The sequence below is a fragment of the Schistocerca americana genome, chromosome 3 (genome assembly GCF_021461395.2).
Source record: "Schistocerca americana isolate TAMUIC-IGC-003095 chromosome 3, iqSchAmer2.1, whole genome shotgun sequence".
NCBI lineage: Eukaryota > Metazoa > Arthropoda > Insecta > Orthoptera > Acrididae > Schistocerca > Schistocerca americana.
The window spans coordinates 629,475,138-629,496,308 of NC_060121.1; the positions used below are offsets into that span (position 1 = coordinate 629,475,138).

The 21,171-nt window shown below is 39.9% G+C and overlaps 1 protein-coding gene across 3 annotated transcripts in view; it reads left to right on the forward strand.

Annotated features, from left to right (window-relative positions):
* LOC124605604 (uncharacterized protein C2orf42) overlaps positions 1-21,171 on the forward strand; it is a 223,069-nt gene that overhangs the window by 43,809 nt on the left and 158,089 nt on the right. For all 3 annotated transcript variants that reach the window (XM_047137398.1, XM_047137399.1, XM_047137400.1), the window contains one exon: positions 2,434-2,568. In XM_047137398.1, the coding sequence (XP_046993354.1) occupies positions 2,434-2,568 (135 nt within the window). The remainder of the gene's footprint in view (positions 1-2,433; positions 2,569-21,171) is intronic.

A 21,171-nucleotide genomic window follows, 5' to 3' on the forward strand; every position in this document is an offset into this window, starting at 1 on the left:
CTTGTATTTAACGTATTTCACATGTATTTGTACGATATCTCACCTATAACTCTAGTGAATTTTGCCCAGTAGTTTCATTTTCATACAGCTCAATGACTATGATGTCGTCATTTCCTGAGCTACATGTTGAACAGTGACATCATTTTGCTCGTACATTCAGCGGTTTGTATGAATACTGCGAGTAAAATTTGTTGTGAACATAGCTAGTAGTAAAGAAGTGATAAATTAAAACATTATGCCTGATGCGGCAGTTTTATTCCATGAACAGTGAACATTTACTAAGTGATACACTTTTTTCCCTTTCATCATTTTATGGGGGTTGTCATTGAGAAAAAGTTTTATTAAGTTTTGATTATGTGTAAAGTTTGTTGCAAGTCACTGAGCGTTCTCATTCTCAAATACTGGATGAATCAAGTGTGGATATTTGTGCATTGTGGACTACACTTCCTTTTCACCCCCACCTCCTTTGATAGGTAGGTATATGTACTATAAGTATGCACTTTTAACCAAATGAACACCATTGTGTTGCACATGATCCACTCAAGTTTACGCTATATAAAATGAAGTATCATGATCGATAACGTACACTACGTGTGACATTGTTAACTCTGCCGTGCATGGAATGACTTCAACCTGCTTATGAAAAACACCCATTTACTCCTGTCATTAATAACAATCATTGACTCTGTTTGCTCAGAAGTGAAACAGCTCTAAAAGGATATTATTTTTAATCTTTTTCTGCGCCATAATATGACATCATATTGTTTAGTGCATTGTATTATATTTTTGTAGGTGCTTGAAAATGGCACCAAAGCTAAAATTGTAATAGTGCAGTAAAATGAGATGAATGAAGAAACATAGCTAAGAGCAAAAGGTGTCATTTAAAGAATTTATGGACTGTTACAAGAAGTTAATCTTCTCAGAAATGGCACCAGCAAATGAAAGGCACACAATTCTTTCATCTTCATTCGTGTCAGTTCCCTATGTGTGTGGTTAGGGGCTGCCCCTGGACACCCTATCTGTTTTGTTTGTAATATTTATCCGAAAAGAGAAAGTAATTTCACGAGAGGATCTGCCAAAAAAGCTGAGTAAAGTCTGTGTTGAGCTTTTTGCCTATAATTTCAGTGGGGTTTGAGTAGAGTTGTAATTTTGATGTGGTTCCTCTCTTCACCCATTTCCACTAAAACAATCATTGGGATTGGTTGGTGCTAAGTTTGGTACATACTTCACAGAGCTCTTTTGGCATGTCCTCTTGTCAACTCAATTTCTCTCAGACAGAAAATATTATCAACAAAGAGACAAAGTAGCCATTGGCAGTTGGTTTTAAACAGCAAGAATCACATACCTTCCATATCCTAGCACCATTGCTGGGAAGTTTGGGAGAATTCTTTGAACATATTTTACGTGTTGTTGTAGCCTGTCTTTTGGTTTTGAATTTCTGATGACTGTTTTATTGTTTAGCAGTGTCAGGAAACAATTGTGAGGGTGGCATGCAGTGTGTACTGTTTGGAGTTTGGTTGGAGTCCAAACAGCAAGCAACAAACTCTTGCACTCAACACTTTATGAAGACAGTTGGAGAAGTTGTTGAGATATAGTGCAAAGATAGAATGACAACTAGGGAGCATACTCAAATCCATGAAGAAAGCTTGAAGGATATCATACCACATTATGCTCTTGGATGATATGCAGTGCCTGGTCATTGACAACACACGTGCAGCATCTTGTCCTTCATGTAGTCTTTTATATCAGATTTTCACTTGTACATTTGGTAACATTTATTCCCCACACAGTTTACTTGGTTTTCATCAAATTAAATTGTCTCTGAATTTTTGAAAGATATGAACTTCATAATGTCAACAAAACAAAATGCTTCCTTCTTGTTATACACTGTGAAAGTAAGCAACAAATAGTGTGGGTTGAATTTGCTCTGGTAGCATTGTAAGCTTCTGGGCCCTGAATATGCCATTTGTGTACAAGGAAAATCTTGCATGTGCCCAGCTTAACTTTGGTCTCACGAGGGCCCCTCCCCACACACACATACACACATATAAAAATAAAAAAATAAATGTGGCAGTAGGGCAGTAGACTATGGTCAGTGAATGAAAGGGGGTATTTTATATTGTATAGGATAACAATTACAACACACTGAAAAAAGAAAGTAAGTTCTTTGCAAAGTGCATAGGGAAATGAGCTGTTATTAAATACAACAGATCAAAAGCACAGAGTACAAAGTACAAAATGCAGTAATAAATTTTATCAAAGATCTTAGTTAATGGAACTGTTATCGCACACATTGATTCAGTAAGTTGTTGATTTAAATCTTCTGTGGATAGTTCTTAGTCAAATTTGTATAGAGCATCTAATTGTACCAGGCAGTTCACTGTTATTCCTTTTATGTAAATTATGGATTGTGATTGCCTTTTTTTCATTCAGGAAAAGTCTGACACGATGACATTAACAACATGTCAGCACATCCGTGCTGCAATGCGTTGTTTCACTGAAGCTGTGCCTCTAGCTTTGAAGGATTCTGTTCTGACAGCACTGAATATCAGCAACGAGATAAAAGAGGTCAGTACAGGTTTATAAGTCAGTGAGATTTATATGTATTGCTGTAATGAAACAATAGAGGCAAATGATCTTTAGCAAATGAAGTCGTCTTGCTTTCAGCTGTTAGTGGTTTATTTTACAATTATAATTTTGGCAGTATGCCATTTTCAAGCTTCTACAAAAATAATGCAACATAATGAGAACAATGTAAAGAGGAATAAAAGTACGTACAACCAGTTATGCAGTTTGTTGACATTCATACACGTACAAGATTTTGGTATATTGATAAGTTCATGTTAGGCAGAGAAAGTGCATATTCTCTTCTTATTTTCACTGTTTATGATCCCTGTTCAACTTACGTGTAAGGCTGCACTGCTGACATACACTTCCAGAAAAGACTTCCAAACCCTCCAATTTGTATTTGGGTCAATGTTGTAAAATACTTTCTGTAAGCAATGCAATGCAATGAACTTAGGTTTTCCTTTTTCCAGCCTCTTTTCTAAGATAAGTAATAGAGCAGGCATTGCTTTGGGTGTCCCAACATTTCTCCAACATGAACAGATCATCCCAGATCGCCCTAGTAGGCCTAAGAAAATTACTGACAAAGGCTGCCACATAGTAAAGCGTACCACAGAAACCAATCTTTGTTTATCTCTGTTGACTATTTCAGAGGACTAGTGGTGCAGATGAGTCACAAAAACAGGAATTTTGTGAGTGTGCTGCTACCCAGAAGCCATTGGTCATGACAATGAATAAGGGTTCACTGTTTAGTACACTGCAAACAGTGCTATCATTGGTCAGTGGAGCAATAGAAGAAGATTTTATGGAATGAAGAGTCACAATAGAGGCTTGTAGGCCTAGTGAATGATATTTACTTGTCCGTCAGTGAAATTTGGTAGAAATGTGCATCATCTTAGACTCGTCCTCCTGGTTTGTCTGACAGAATGATTTCAGAAGATTATGAATGATTGTAGCATGCTTTCCATATTGTGGAAACAGTTTGTCAAATGACATGATATAATAATACAAACATTTCTTCCTCTAAATTCCTGGTTTCATTTACAAACAGGAAACACATGATAGTAAAATACTTAGAAACTATGTGTAAAATTGTGTACATATACTTTTACAATAACTATAAACATTTAGTTGTTCATCAGTAAGTAGTTTTGCAAGACTCGGATCAGAGCCAAGTGTGGGAATTCAAGGCATCAGTAGGGCATGGCTAAATAGAGACTGCGCCTGTGATCTGTATCAAGTGAACAACCTGAAATTAGATGCCCCCCCCCCCCCACATAACTCAGACTTGATGTGACAAACTGTGCGCAATGGAAATGATTGAGAAATTAATGGCCCTGTTGGATTAGTTGTGGGTAAGGTCCTTGCCAAAATCAGTAATAGTAAATGGAGCTATGGGCATAATCTAAGCACTGAATTCAAAGATAGGTCACTTTGAACAACATTTATTGTTCCAGAATTCAAAAGGAAAACCAAAACATGATTTATAAATGAAATAATGACTTCCCGAACCAAACAGATGTAAGAGAAAATTGGGCATCAGAAGAATCTGTCAGTGCATTCAATTAACATAAAAACAACACTTAGTGGCAAAGTCTACAGGAAAGGGAGAAAAAGCATCTGGTACTAAATTTGCATTGCACCAAAATAAATTAAACACATGATTCTGAATTGGGCATGATGATTGCATCAAGCATTGTGGGGTGAAGAAAACACATGGAGGCACCCCGAATATCTGAGTCATGAGTGAGCCATCAAAAACAATGTAATTCCTAACTGCAGAAGCCGAAGTTGAAATCGTAACTGAAGATGAAGTGCATCTTTAGAAATGCCCACAGGAGAGACAGCAGAAGGATCACAGTAAAGTTCACCGACGAAGTCTCAAAGAAGAGTCCCCAAGAAAACCCGCTCCTCAGAGTTCTACACGGAGAAGTGGAGAAGTCACTAAAAACTGTCTGTGCCAGTGTGCCAGTTTGTAAGACATATGTCCAGTGGGATGTTTTGTGTAAAGCGTGGCATCTCTCCTCTGAAAAGTTTATTGATCCACTGCCATCTGTAGATTTTGCAAGTGAAACAAAATTTTAACAATTCAGTACAGACTCTCACTCTCGAAAAAGGTTGTGGCTCAGACCAATGCAAGCAAATCCATACTTCTCTTTTTTGGGAAAAGGTGCATTAACTTCCACTCTGTCTACTTTTTTAGGCACCATTAATTATATTGTCTCCCACTCTGTGTGATAGGAGACAGTTCAACAACCTCTATGCTCTGGCATCAGAAAGCGGTGCAGGCACCTTTCCAAACAACGGGCTAAACATTCTGAAAGTTTCACATGCATGCTGACTGGTAATGTTGTCTACTGGGTTGTCCGCTCATAGTCTCTCCTTTTATGATTAGTGTCCAGCTTGTGTCCAGCAAGCACTACAGTGGGCAGTTTGTTTGACTAGGACATGGTGTAAAGAAATGCACAGGTCATCTACAGTTTCAGCTGTTCCTTTATTCCGCACTGCTGCAGCTATTTTTTTACAGAGCATCTGTCAGACGCCTGTGCAGTTTCCGTAAAAAATCTCCCTACTTGGCCAAAGTGGTGCCCTGAACACACAGCCTGTGATCCGGTGACCGACCACTGCACCTGGCTCTAGGGGGGCAGGGGAGCTGCTCTCTGCTGCGACAAAGCTCTTAGAACTTGAGAAAGTTGATCCCAGTGGGGGCTGCACCTTCCAGTCAGAAGGCCACCTAATGCTGGAAAAGCATGCTGAAGCCCTGCTTTCATGTGTTTATCGGTGATTTAGGATGGATGCATTTCTTGGTTCCACTGTGTTATTTAGCCTTATATTGCCCTTTTGAACCAAAGCCCTCACATTAATATTTGAAACACATGTACTTCATTTATTAATATGTGTTTAATGGCTGCCATGAAAACAAGAGACTTCAATGTAATTTCATTTATTAATATGTGTTTAATGGCTGCCATGAAAACAAGAGACTTTAATGTAATTTTGGTTAATTTGACATTGGTGGTAACAAGTCACATCTGTTTATGGATTTTATTTTGGTAGTTGGAAAAGTGTCAAATTTTGCTAGGTGGTGTCGCTTGTCAAGTGGAGAGACACAAAGTATAAGCATGCTTTTTAGTTTTACCTCTTTCTTCCAGGGCACGGTCTACTGAATATATAATGGCTTACTGCAGATTTATTCTTGAATTTTTTTGTGATGACATTCGTGATGTACCCATTAGCAGAAAAGCTTCATGATCAGCAAGAGTGGATCAATATTCAGTTACGTGTCTGTAGGTAAATGTTTTTAATTTTGCCCTTAAAATGAATTTTTACCCTTGTCCATCAACATAATACATTCTTAAACAGTTTTCAATATTAAATGCAGCACATTATAGTGCTGACCAACTGGAAATGGAATCACCAACCTGGCTAGTCATTCAGAAATGTTTTCTGTGAATAAAAACTGTTCAGTCCCCACAAGGTATCCTAATACAGAAGGAACAGTGTTGAAGTACTTGATGAATTAGTCTGATTTATGTTTTTGTTGCTTTCGTAAAGTACTCCAAGCAGATACTAGGTTGGTACTCCTAACATTAGCATAAACATTTTATTGTTTTTGTTATCTGCCTAAATTATTACTCTGTTTTCAATCTGTCGTTGAAAGCAATCCTACTCTTCTCCAATGAATATCATTGTTGTTACAGTAATGAAAAATATTGATTAATCTTTCATTGTCCAAGCTAGCTTGAAACTTCATTCAACTTCTTTGTTGTACGTGCTACCACAACATGTAAGACTACAAAAAATAATGTTTCAGTGTTTGATGTTCAGGTACTTCTGGAATTTCATCTTTTTAACATTCATAATCAATGAGCAGGTCAATGAACGACTGTCCAAAACTGAACACACTGAAACAGGTGTAAAAATATTTATTTACTCCCACATGATTCTTTTGAAGATTTCTGACTGGAGACATCACAGAGGCTTTTACCAAGCCTTAACAATTTACAGTTCACTAGATGGCAAGTTCTGTTAATATTCCAAAAAACTATGCATTAATTACATACAGGGCATTACCTGCTGCTACTAAGAATAATTTTTGAGAGCTTCTTCCACTCTTTTGTTTTGTGGTTCTGAATGTAGTCTGAATAGAAGCATATTTTTACCAATAATTTAAAAATCATATAAATTGCCTTACTTCATACAGTTTACCCTAGTGAAATTTTCATTACTGGGTCATTCCGTGTCAGTTCAACCAGGGACTCCAGCTCATAGTCTAAGATTTGACTGAAATTCAGTACACTAATTCTACCATGTGTGGAACACTCGTGTACAAAGTATTAGTTTACCCTGCCTGCCAATTAGTTCCAGAATTATGACTTGTAAAAGAAGGTGGCATGACCCGTAAATTGCAACCCGCCTCTGGCAATCTATCTTCAGATCCAACTTCACGTCTTAATAACTTTGGGTGAAATTTTTACAACCCAGTAACATCCATTTAGAGAACACACTCCGTGAATCAAAACACCAACAACATATTTCTGAGGGAAAATAAAAAATTCCAAAATGTGATTTAAAAAAATGTAATACATTAAAAGGTAAATATTGTAGGTGCCCTCTATGCCAAATATAATTCACTCAAAAAGGGTATAATTTTTTTGTGGTAAGCTTAATGTGGCCTAAACACACACAGAACTCATCATGCCCATGTCAGGCACAAAAACTGAGTTACATGCACACAAAAATACAAAAATTTGAAAAATTGCCAGAAAAACATGGTTTTTCGAAGTGTGGTAGCACAAAAGGGACAAGTGGTATCCAAGCCAAATTTCACACACTACATAAGTAGACCATAATGATATATATCTCAAAAATTCAGCATGTTATTCCAAGAAATTTGTGTACAATGGAAGTTGACAGATGTATTTGGTGATGTGGCCATTGTTCCACAACACAATTTTGTAAAAAACATATCGTAAACTGTTCTGCCTTTTCTTATCCTCTCCCACAACTGTTTAATCACTAAGCAACAACATATAGACAGATTAACACAACCTATTAATGTTTACTGCACCTCAACTGCTAAAAACCAGTCGATTGTGCTTCAAACAGAATTTCTCCCACACTTTAGCTGCTGTACTCTGTTCATTGAGTGGCAAATTGTACTGTCTTCCTGACACTGTGGTAGGAACTGTAACTGTCATAAGAATATGTTCAAAAGGAATCCAACACCTGTCTGTCAAATGTGGCCAATGAAATGATCTTGCTGGTCCTGCTGGTGCCATGAAGTTCACAAATACATCACCTTCTGCTTCACAGCACTCTGCAACACATCCTAAGTACCATTTGTCATCGTAAACAGCAATAACATAGCAACCTGATTGTATGTTGCTGCTTTTGCTGCTGAATACTGAGTCAGACACACTGTGAAGACACATGTTGTGCATGAACCTATACTTATAACCGGACAGTCTGCTCATCTGCACATTGTTAGAGAGTGAGAGAAGTCATCATGATGGCTCCTTGTGCCTGCAACAGTTTTAACATGTTCTATTCTGCTTTTTAGCAACTCTTCAACTGATTTCACCTCATCTTTCGAAACATAGAATGATTGTATGCCAGAGGCATTTTTCTGTACCCAGGTAAATAATTGAAGAGGTGTTAGAATGTTACCTTCTATAGGGTGCTGCAGACTAGCTTGTGATGCCATGGGCTTAATGGTAGCACCAGTACCATCACATACATTTTTACCATGACTTGTTGCGAAAAAATTCCATTCTGCGTGAATCTGAAAATCATGGTAATCCATACATAAATTTTTGAGATTTTTACAGTTTTTGTACTGACTAGCTGCCCCATCACTGAAATATTTCGCAAAATGTATATGAGGCAGCCTGTTTTTCACATGTGCTGTAACAGTGTGAATGTGGGCATGAACTGCAATGGCATCATGAATTAAACAGTCACTAAAAATGCACAGGTTCATGACAGACACATCACCTGATTCACCTCTATAGTAAAGCGCAAATGGCTGGAGAGTTGCTTGACTGTTATCCCAATGATATCCTTGGATGGCATCTTGAACGATAAATGCATAATTTTCAGAAAAGTCTAGTATTACTATCATTTCATCTTGTTTCAGATTATCCTTACAAAACTGGAGATAAGCCGATTGTGCTGTTGCTGTGAAGCTGTGTGTGGTCAGTTTTGTCCGTTTTGTCCGTTTTTTGACAACACATTTCAACAAAATCTTCCACTGTACTTTGCTTTGTTTCAAGACTTGTGCAATCCATGTGTGTCCATTGTTTATAAGAAACAAGTTCATCGTCATCCATAAGGAGTTCACTATACAATTTGTTATTCATGTGTTCTGCAGGATTTGCCTTACCAGGACACTTTTCACACCTGTGTATCATGCACTGGTAGGAACTGATGTCACACACTAGCAGCTTCATTGCACCTTTGTAATCCAGACCAGAATCCTTTATAGCAGCAAATATCAGCTTAGCATTTTGCCCCTTCATTGCACCTTTGTAATCCAGACCAGAATCCTTTATAGCAGCAAATATCAGCTTAGCATTTTGATGGGTTCCACATACACAAACATTGTGTGTGCCCCTTGCACTTACAGGCACAACCCATTTTGGCCGAAGATTGAAAAAAGATGGTAAACCTACTTTAGTATTGAGATACTTTTCCTTGAATTCTACATATAGTTCTGATATGTTGCATAGCAACAGTCTTTTTTGCATCTGTACACATACATTTCCCATTTTCACCATTACATAGTCTTTTTTTTCCAGGCATTATTTGGCTGTAGTCATTATTTTCATAAAACTCCGACACTAGCACTTTTATTTCTGAACTCAGTTGCTTACCTTGAGCCTGCTGAAGTTGTGGAAGCACTCCTTGGGCTGCTTTTATTTTCCTAGCTTGCTTTACCATATATGTAGTAACATTGAATTCCTTTGCAGTGTAGTCAATAGACCAGCTGGAAGGTGCAAGGGTAAGAATAGCTACTTTTTTCTGGCCTGTGGATGTGGCACATTTTTCTTTCAAATCATGCACAATTTTGTCCAAATCAGAGCATTTCTGGCATGATTTCTGTTCCTTTGGAGCAGATAGTTCTTCCTCTTCCACCATTAGTGTGTCAGCTATTTTGTATAGTTTTCTTCTACCATAGCTGGACCTGTCTCTTTTCCCAACTTTGTGTGTCTTCATGGGAGACAAACCAAGAGCAGTCACTGAAGTATTTAATTGCTCATGTGGTTGTAGGTGGCTGATACTCTTCGCCACTGTCATGTAAATTGTCAGAATATTCTTCATTTTTTTTAGCAGTGTAACACACTTGGAACATAACTTTTGTCCTGGTTTGATGTTAAGTCCCATGCACTGATTCACTTTCAATACTGATTTTATATCAATTTCTCTGAGGCTACGCATCACTGTCTTCTTATGAATCCGAAATGAATCAAAACAACTTCTTTGTAGGAAAGAATACTTATTCAGAAACACTTTTATATGATGATAACAAAACTAAAGTTTCCTGGATCTGTACTTCTTGTGCCCACAGGATGTATCCCGGATCTCCATAGCAACAAATCTTGGTCCGATTCATCCAGATCATACAGTACAAAGTGAATGCCACATTTTGTTCCATATGTTGTTTTATGACGTTCAGATGCTTGTGCTCTACCATTATTGCAACTTGTTTGAACAAAAGCACCACTTGTACACTCTTCTGCCTCCATACTGACTTTCCACAACAGTACTGACCAGTCTGAACTAGAATCTTAAAAACATGAGTAACCTGTAATTGTTGCTTGTTTCCTTTGTTGTTCCTGCCAACAATGACTCATTCTGTCCCTGACAACTACCATTGTTTAACTTTCTGTTGCCTAATAGTTCCCAACAATTGCTGCAGCTTTAGCTGAAACAAGCTGCCTGCATCATCACTATTACTTGCTAAATCATGTTAAAAGAAATGTAACCAAATACATCTCTGTCAACTTTTATTGTACCCAAAAGCCTTGCAATAATAAGTTGAAATTTTGCCATATATTATATTATGGTTTACTTATCCAGTGTTTGAAATTGGCTTTGATATAACTTGTCCCTTTCGTGCTACCACACTTAGAAAATCCATGTTTTTCAGGTAATTTTTCAAATTTTTTATTTTCGTGTGCATGTAACTCTGTTTGTGTGACTGATATGGGCAAGATGAGTTCCGTGTGTGTTCAGGCCACATTAAGCTTACCACACAAAAAATTTACACCCCTTTTGAGTGAATTATATTTGGCATAGAGGGCATTTACAATATGTACCTTTTAACGTATTACATTTTTTAATCACATTTTGGAATTTTTTATTTTCCTTCAGAAATATGTTGTTGGTATTTTGTTTCATAGAGCGTGTTCTCTAAGTGGATGTTACTGGGTTGTAAAAATTTCACTGGACTGTGCGGAATAGCTCCAAAGTTATTAAGACCTGAAGTTGGGTCTGAAGATAGATTGCCAGAAGCAGGTTGCAATTTCCGGGTCACGCCACCTTCTTTCACAAGCCATAATTCTGGAACTAATTAAAATTTTGTACATGAGTATTCCACACTTGGTAACATTGGTGTGCTAAATTTCAGCCAAATCTGAGACTATCAGCTGGAACATTTTCTCAGATTGGTTGAATTGACATGGAATGACCCTACTAAAATAATTAATACACATCCCGTGTATCTCTCAGTAATTCATGTTTCTTTTTAAATGTTAATTGAAGAAGTCCTATTTCCTTGGAGTTGCATTTAAGCGGTATTTGTTAATGATTTAAACTTTGATTTTTAATACAACCCTTAAGATAACTTCCATGTTATTGATGATACAAGGCAAAATCAAACACATTTTTGTAATAAGTTAACTCGGTACTTTGTCAGTATAGGTCAATGTTGCAGCAAAAGTTTATTAGTGGTGACAAAATTTTTATAGCGTATGGTATCTTTATCATCAGTTTGCATCAAAATTGTTGAGAATATTTTAAGTTCAAATTAAATAAATCCCTTGCTACAGAATAGGTCGTGTGTATAAATCAGCACAAATTTAGAAATCATCGCTTGGGTGAAAATTGGTGTGCCCTTTTTCACATGATATCGTGGGAACCATTCATGAAGAGCAGCAGGTGAAAGTGTTTGACATGATTCCCTGCTGCAGACTGTTAATGAAGGTCCAAGCATATGGAACAGATTGTTAGATATATGAGTGGGTCAAAGGATTTTAAAAGAATAGACCAGTTTTCATAAAATACAAGGGTATCATCAGGAGTGCCCCAGGGAAGTATGACAGGACTGCTCATGCTCTCTACATAAATAAACAATTTGATGGATAGGGCAGATAGCAACGTATGACTGTTTCCTGAAGACATTGTAGTGTACTGGGAAGTGTTGTTATTGAGTGACTGTAGCAGGATACAAGATGACTTTGACAAAATTTCTCTTTGACATGGTGAATGACAGCATGCACTAAATGTAGAAAAATGTAAGCGAACACAAATGAATTTGAGAAAAAAATCTTGTAATAGTGTTCAAATGTAGTGTTGAGGGGGTGTGCTGTTTGACACAGTGTGTAGGTATGTTGCAAAGTGATATGAAATGGGATGAATATGTAAAGTCAGCTGAAACGATGACAAGTGATCGACTTTGGGTTATTGGGAGAAATCTAGTAAAATTTAGCTCACCTGTAAAGGACAAATCATGTAGAACACTTCTGCAATCCATGCTTAAGTACTGCTTGAGAGTTTGTGATCCCTATCACGTTGGATTAAGGGAAGACTGTGAAACAGTTGAGAGATACACTAGATTTGTTACCGTCAGGTTCACTCATCATGTGAATATTACAGAAACAGTGCGTTAGCTCAAATTGGGATTGAAGACTATCTTCTTTTACAAGACATTGTTGAAAAAATTTAGAGCAGCGTATGGAACTGATTACAGAATAATTCTACTGCCACCAATGTATATATAGCATAAGGACCACAAAAAGAAGATGAGAGCAATTAGGGCTCTTACAGAGGCTTATAGTCAGTCATTTTTTCCTCACTCCATTTGCTACTGGAACAAAAAAGAGAATGATTAGTAGTGGTACAAGGTACCTCCACCATGCACCATAATGTAGTTTGTGGAGTATGCATGTAGATATAGATGTTGTACAAAATTTTAACTATAAAGTTTTTCTGTAAATTAAAATTTCTTCACCAGAAATAACTACACCACTAGAATCAACAAAAGTAAATTAACGTCTGAGAAAAAAAACCACCTGTGAGTTATTTTGATATTTATTAGGTAATTGTTACCCAAAAATAAATAGCAAAAATAGGAAAAGAAGTTATTTACTCTAGTAGTGACATCAAAGCTAGTGGAGATCCCCCAATTTATGTTTTAAATAGTTCTTATTAGAGTTGTTGGTTGTTGGTTTGATTCCCTGTCTCTGATAGTCTCAGGGTAGTAATAATAAACTCATTTACAGTGCATAATGTTGGCTCACAACATTTCTGACTCTTAGTTTGGCTATCTATACCGTATTACCTAGAGAACTGGATTCACATTTGGGAGGAAAATGACTCAAATTTCCATCCTGTCATCCAGATTACCTGTAAGTTTTTCCAAAAATGTTTTAAGATGAATGCCAAGGTGGTTCCTTTGAGAAAGACATGGCCAATTTCCTTCCTCATCATTCTTTGATCTGAGCCTGTGCTTTATCATTAATGACTTCATTGTCAGTAAAATGTGAAACTATATTCTTCCTTTTTTCTTGGCCTTTCTAAAGTTTGGGAAGTCTCAACTTATTCATTGTTATATATGAAAAAAAAGTTGACAGATTAGAAAGGTGCGCTCCCTCAAAAATATGTTTTGCTCATGTAGCTACACTTGTATACATTCCTTGTCAAGTATTTCATTGCCTGTGTAAAGCATTGATATATACAATTACAATCTTTACCACTTTACTTATGATTGTGGTATTGTGGGAGCCTCAGAAGGTTTTTGCTATGCAGAATTGATACAGAAACTGAGACACGTGTATTCATGAGTTTTTGCTAGTTTATTATGCAACAGAATGAAAGACCAAGCCATGAAGTGTTTTTTAAATTGTGTTCAGAGATCATTCAAATGCACCCCACTCCACACACGACGAATGTCTCAAGAGTGGAGTGGAGTAGAAAAGGATGTCTGACCTTCAGTCTGTCAATTTGCTGTTGCTAAAGAAGAATCTGTAACATTAATTTCATATTTTATGTGAAACATCTAGATCAGTTGATATTTTCATACAAAACTGATGAATATTTGAAAGTACATATAATTAAAGTTGACAGTTCAGGAAAAGACAGATTGCTACTTAGTGTGAAGAAGACGCGTGAGGTTGCAGACAGGCACAATTAAAAGACACTCACATATAGGTTTCGGCCACAGCTTCCAACATTCATCAGTAAAACACACACACACACACACACACACACACACGACCACCAAGTCCAGCATCTCAGGCCAGAATGCAGCATCATGTGGGATGCAAGCAATATTCTGATGGAGGGGGGGTGGGGGTGGGGGTGGGGGGACGAAGGGGAAGGAATAGCAGTATATGAATGGGGAGAGAGGTGGACGCAGTTCATTGATGATATCTTCATGATCTGAACTCAGGGTCAAGACATCCTATCTTCGTTCCTTCACAATCTCAACACCTTCTCTCCCATCTGCTTCACGTGGTTCTCCTCAACAGTGTGTGTGTGTGTGTGTGTGTGTGTGTGTGTGTGTGTGTGTGTGTGTGTGCGTGCGTGCGTGCGTGCGTGCGCACCACCTTTCTGTCCACAGTAAACCCACCAACCACCAATAATATCTGAATTTTCCTATTCACACCATTCCTATTCACCTGGGGTGGCATATCTGCAGTGACAAAAACTCCCTTGCACAGTATTCTTAGGGTCTCACCAAGGCCTCCAGACAGGCACTATCCCCCATACCTAATCTGCAGACAGATCTTCCGTGCCATTCTTCCTCACATCCCCAATCCTCCAACTACCCCCTAGAACCAGTGACAAGGGTTTGCTCCCTTCATGATCCAATACCACCCTGGAGTGGAACAACTGAACCATATGCTTTGCCGGGGCTTTGATACCTATTATCATGCACTAAAATGAGGAACATCCTACCTGAGAGACTTCCCACTCCTCCCTGAGTGGTGTTCTGTCACCCATCCAATCTCCACAACATCCTACTCCATCTCTATGCCATTCCCAATCCCAACCCTTACCGCAAGGAGCATATCTCAGTGGAAGACCCAGGCGCGAAACCAGCCCAATCCACCCACCCAGCACTTCCTGTTCCAGTCCTGTCACAGGTTTATCCTACCCCATCACGGACCTGGCCATCTGTGACAGCAGCCATCTCATTTACCAACTCTGAAGCAATAATTGTACAGCTTTTTACACTTTTTATATTGGTGTGACTACCAAGCAGCTGTCTACCAGGATGAATGGCCACTACCAGACTGTGTTCAGGAGCCAAGTAGACCAACCTGTGCACAGTGTGCAGCTGAACATAACACACTTGATTTCAATGGCTGCTTCACTACCTGAGTCATCTAGATCCTTCCTTCCACCACCAGCTTTTCTGAATTGCGCAGATGGGAGTTATCCTTACAACGAATGCTCCACTCTCGTAATTTTCCCAGCCTCAATCTGTGGTAACATATTGTCCCCACCCTCTACCCAACAGTTTCCACCCCTTCTGTCCTATCATCTCCTCCCCATTCTCATCTCCCACCCTGTATATTTGCAGCTCTCTGCCAGCACTTCCTCCTATCTTTCCCCACTCCTCTCCTTTTTTGTTTCCCTTTTCCCCACCTCCATGCCCATCAACCTCCTCATGCTGCACCTGTTTGCAATCCATTCCCTGCACACTCCACAAGACAGCATTCGTCTCTCTCCCCATCCATACACAAATATTCCTTCCCCCCCCCCCCCCCCTCCCCCCCAGATGGTTGCTTGCATCCCATGTGATGTTGCATTTCGGCCCGAGATGGCATTCGTGTGTACCTGCGCTTACTTATGAAGGCTGTGGCCGAAAGCTATAGGTGAGGGTCTTTTTTATTATGCCTGTCCGCAACTTCACATGTCTTCTTTACAGTAGGCAGCAGTCTGTCTTTTCCTATATTGTTGATGTTACTATTTGGAGTTTCCGTTGTTTGAGTTTTGCCATATGGCTTTCTTCCATCCTACAGCCCTGTGAACTTCTCCTCTGTTACTCTTCTCTACAGCATTACTCTTCTTAGTGTCCGTCTTTTTTCCTGTGTTTATTCACTGCCTTCCAAACCGCATCTGCCGGCCGCGGTGGTCTCGCGGTTCTAGGCGCGCAGTCCGGAACCGTGCGACTGCTACGGTCGCAGGTTCGAATCCTGCCTCGGGCATGGATGTGTGTGATGTCCTTAGGTTAGTTAGGTTTAAGTAGTTCTAAGTTCTAGGGGACTGATGACCACAGCAGTTGAGTCCCATAGTGCTCAGAGCCAAACCGCATCTACTTCTGAACCACACTGTATGAATGATCATGAGTGCTCAACACAGACTTTGTGGCTGCACAGATTATTGATGCAGCATGTAATGCCCATATTATTTCCTCTGATAGTTACAATTACATTTATTCCTGTTGATCCCACATCATCCCTCATCCTGTCGTACTAACCCTTCCCCCCTCCCTCTCTCTTCACTTATCAGAGCACACAAGCTCCCATACCTCATTGTTCCGTTTGACCCACATTTCTCTTTGTTTTTAACCTATTTGTATGTATTTTAGGTAGTTTCATGCAGTTTCACAGATTTTTGCTTATTTTTATGTGGTTTCCTGCAGTTTCACATACTTTTAAGTTTTTGTGCATATTTTTATGTTTCTATGCGTGTTTTTGCATATCTATGAGTGTTTTTGCGTGTCTTTATGTATATATATTTTTACACATCTTTACACATCTTTTCACTTATCCAGCTCCTACCACGACCATCACCACCTATTTTACCCACTTTTTGCGTCCCCATTTCTTTTACCCATTGCTGCCTCAATGGGCCCTTGTTCCATCTTTCTGCACCAGTTCAGAAAAGTACCCCTTTCGCTGGCTAAAACCTAGTCCCACATCCTGTTTCTCTAATGCTGCCTAAACCATGGAATCCACCCAAATGGCCCGACTGTAAAGATTCCTTGCTGTGGATCCCACCCCTCCTTTAACAGTGACCTAGACCTTTTCAGAGTCCACCAATCCTGAGCTCTCACAAACCTAGTACTGCAAAAACACATCTCCATGGCACAGGCACCCCAGGACCACAAGTGCTCCCTCTGCAAGATACTACTGCTCTGCAATCCCTGCTCCATACATCACACCTGTGATATTGAATCCCTTGCTCTCCAGCACCCGGAGGAGCATTCCAGACACCACCTCCATAAGTTATCTAACCTTCTGACAACCTACTGCTGCCTCAGGGCACCACTACATAACCCATATTGTACCCACAGTGTTCCTCCTCATCCACCCCTCATAGCAGCTAAACCCTGCCTAGCTGACCTTTTCAACTTGCCACGTTCCCCAAAACTCCCTATGAACCCTTCATCAAATCCAGAGCCAAAACATTCCTGTAACACTGTTGTTAATCTTTCCACCAAAACCCTTAGCTCCACAGAAGTTTCAGTCCTACCCAAAGGCCTTACCTTTAGCCCTATACCGACATTTAACTGTGCTGGACATGTCAAACCCACTCTTCTTGTACCTATCCATGCAATGGAAGCACTTCTTTGCTGCCAATCTCTCCACCAGAACCACCCTAATTCCAATGTTGAAACCTGCCTCTTCCAGTTCATACCACAATCGAACCGTGATCTTGCTGCCCTCCCACCTAACCACCCGCTGCTCCCCTTCCACGAATTCCTTACCTCCAACTGAGCCTCAGTATCTTTCCCCAGGTCCATTCCTCAGAATACTAACCTTTCAGTAAAAGAAAGAACATCCATACACAACCTCAAAACAAATCCTACCGTAATCAAACTATCTGCAGACAAAGTTTCCACCACTGTTGTTATGAATCACATTGGTTACCTGGCAGAAGGTCTCTGCAAATTATCTGACTACTCCACCTATAAACTTTGGCAGAGTGATCCCATCCCAGAAGTCCAGTACTTGCTTAAAGCCTTGTGCCTTAGCCAGAACATCTCTCCTGAATCCATTTCCCTCCTCACCCCTATGACACCCTGCACACCCACCTTCTATGTGCTCCCTGAAATCCACAAACCCATTGAATCATGGATGCCCCAAGTGGCTGGTTATTGTGCCCCCACTGAAAGAATTTCAGCCCTCATTGACCAACATCTCCAATCAGTTGCCCGTCATTTATCCTCCCATGTCAAAGACACCAACCACTTCCTTCACCAACTCTCCACAATACCCACCCCTTTACCTCCTGGACCCTGCTCAACACTGTTGACGCCACCTTACCGCTATTGAACACTACCTTTCCCAACATCCTTCAGACTCCAAACTCACTACTTATTTCCTCATTCACCTTACTAACTTTATCTTAACCCACAACTACTTCTCATTTCAAGGGAAGGTATATAAACAAATCCGCAACACAGCCATGGGCACCCATTGGCACTGTCCTATGCCAACCCTTTTATGGGCCAGCTAGAGGAGACCCTCCTAGACTACCAAAACACCAAACCCCTTGTCTGGTTCAGGTCCATTGATGACATCTTCATGATCTGGACTCAGGGCCAAGACACCCTATCTTCATTTCTTCACAATCTCAACATCTTCTGTCCCATCCGCTTCACGTGGTACTCCTCAACCCAGCATGCCCCCTTCCTAGATGTTGACCTCCTCCTCTCTGATGGCTTCATCCACACCTCTGTCCACATTAAACCCACCAACCACAAACAGTACCTGCATTTTGACAGTTGTCATTCCTTTCACAATTAAAAAAAAACTCCCATCCCTTGCTCAGTATGCTGAGGAGTCTCACCAAGGCCTTCACAGGCAGGCACTCCCCGCAGTTTTAAACATTTTTGGAAGTTGACTATCAACAGCTGTCAAGTAATGTATAAAATGCATGTTTGACCACCAGCCACTTTTATTTTAAACCCAAATATCAACCGGTTTCAGTCATGGACCATCATCACATCAACATTACATTTTTCATTACTTAAATAATGTGTAGAGCATGACATGAATATCAATATACAACACAGGACTATTAGAAGCAAATATACTAACAACAAGTGTACACAGAGCAGTACTGAAGAGCAGATTAGGTGCGAACCCCGCCCAATCCACCCACCCAGCACTTCCTATTCCATTCCTGTCACAGCTGTATCCTACCCCATCAGGGGCTGGGCCACCTGTGAAAGCAGCCATGTCATTTACCAGCTCTGCTGCAATCATTGCACATCTTTTTGTATTGGTATGACTTCCAATCAGCTATACACCAGGATGAACAGGCAGTGCCAAATTGTGGCTAAAAGCAAAGTAGACTACTTTGTGACACAACATGCAGCTGAAGACAATACATTCAATTTCAATGGCTGCTTCACTACCCGAGCCATCCATCCACCACCAGCTTCTCTGAACTGTGCAGATGGGAGTTATTCTTACAACGCATTCACCACTCCTGTAATTATCCCAGCCTCAATCTATGGTAACATACTGTCCCCGTGTCCTCCACCCAACAGTTTCCACCCGCTCTGTTGTATCATCTCTTCCCCATCCTTATCTCCCACCTTGTTGATTTGTAGCCCTCTGCCAATGCATCTACCTGTCTTTCTTAACTCCTCTCCTTTTTTGTTACCTTTTTCCCCACCTCCCTGCCCCACAATCCCCTGGTGCTGTGCAATTGGCACTCTAGTCTGTGAGTACTCCACCAGACAGCATTTGTCTTTCTGCCCACTTGTCCACTACTATTCCTTCCCCTTCCCCTTCCCCTTCCCCTTCCCCTTCCCCTTCCCCTTCCCCTTCCCCTTCCCCTCCCCCTCCCCCTCCCCCTCCACAACTGTCTCCAGATTGTTGCATCCTGCAGGAAGTTACCCTCTCTTTGTGTGTGTGTGTGTGTGTGTGTGTGTGTGTGTGTGTGTGTGTGTGTGGTGGGGCGGGGGGCGTGTGGCATGCGCGTGTGTTTCAGCAGTGACATTGTAGCTTGTATTTTTTTTTCTGCAAATGTTTGTGGTTGTGATATTGAAATTGTTCCTATTTTACCACCTGCCTGTGTTGATATGTAGGTAGCTAAGGGACAAATAAAAAGGGTGTGAATAATAATTACCTTTGTGAGAACACAGCTAATAACCACACTGTGACTAAAGGCAATAATTGCATTCCCTAATTTTTCGGAAGATGGCACTGTGTAGAGTGGTGTGTTAGAAGTGTGGCACTTGGTTTCAAGATATGCACTTGCAGAGATAAAGTAATAAGTGTGGACATAGAAAAGACTTCCTTTATGCGTGGTCTTTCTATGCATGAGCTATATGTTTGCCATGTGAAAATTCGAGGTAGTGGCAAACATCTGTGATCTTGGAAAATTGATTCTCAATACTTTACCAGCAGTTTTTTTATCAGATGAAACTTGTCTCTCTTCTGACATGCCTCATTATGGTCTCAAGTCACACAGTAATTAAGGGGAGAAATACCACAGTGCAATCTCCTTTCTATAACTGTACGTTCTGAAACCTTGTAGCAACCTGACCACCGAATGATGCAGAGTGGGTAACTTGGCTTAACAGTGCAAGTGGCAAGGATAGCGAGAGATGGAAGGCTGTCAAGGTGACAGTGACCAAAATATAGAGTAATTATTGCATACCTTTTCATGTTTGGCTTGTTCAGATACATGGGGCTTTGCCTGAGGTGATGTATTTAGCAATATCTTCTCATGGGAAGTACATTGAATCTAAAATAGCAACAATTACCACATCTAGTACTTAATTTGGTCTTTTGAGCTGAAATGTGTCCAAACAATTAAAAAACATTGTGTTGGCTAGTCCATTTAGAAGCCTGCCAAATCTGAGAGGGCTAATACAGTATACTATCGATTACTCGGGTTAATGTGGGGGAAAAGATAAACAAATAATTGAAAAACATGGATAATCAAGATATTTTCAAACACGTATTTTTGTTCAAAAGTTTATCCCAGTTCTTTGCGTAGGTACTGTAGGCCTCTTTATTTATTAAAATAGTCTGATGTTGGTCTGCTTCCGAGTAGATTTGGCATTTTTTCTCATGGAATTTTGAATTTTTCTTGCAACAATAATGTCCTCGTCATGGAAACCCCCTCTGGCCCATATAATCTAGAAGAGTACCAACGCATTGCATTGAAGCACAGCCATGACAAAGTCACTGCTTTCATTCACGTATCATATTCACTGCCCTCTTCTTTGTTTTGTTGTGAAGCAGTGGTCACAATTTCGGTGTCACTCATTTACTGGAAGCTGGTTTCATATGCATTGGTCTTCAACCGTTCATTCTGATTTTCTTCATTGACATCTTCAAAACTATTTAAACCTGTTGCTAGATTCATTATTTGTGCTGTTGTTATTTCTTCTATCACTGAAACCTT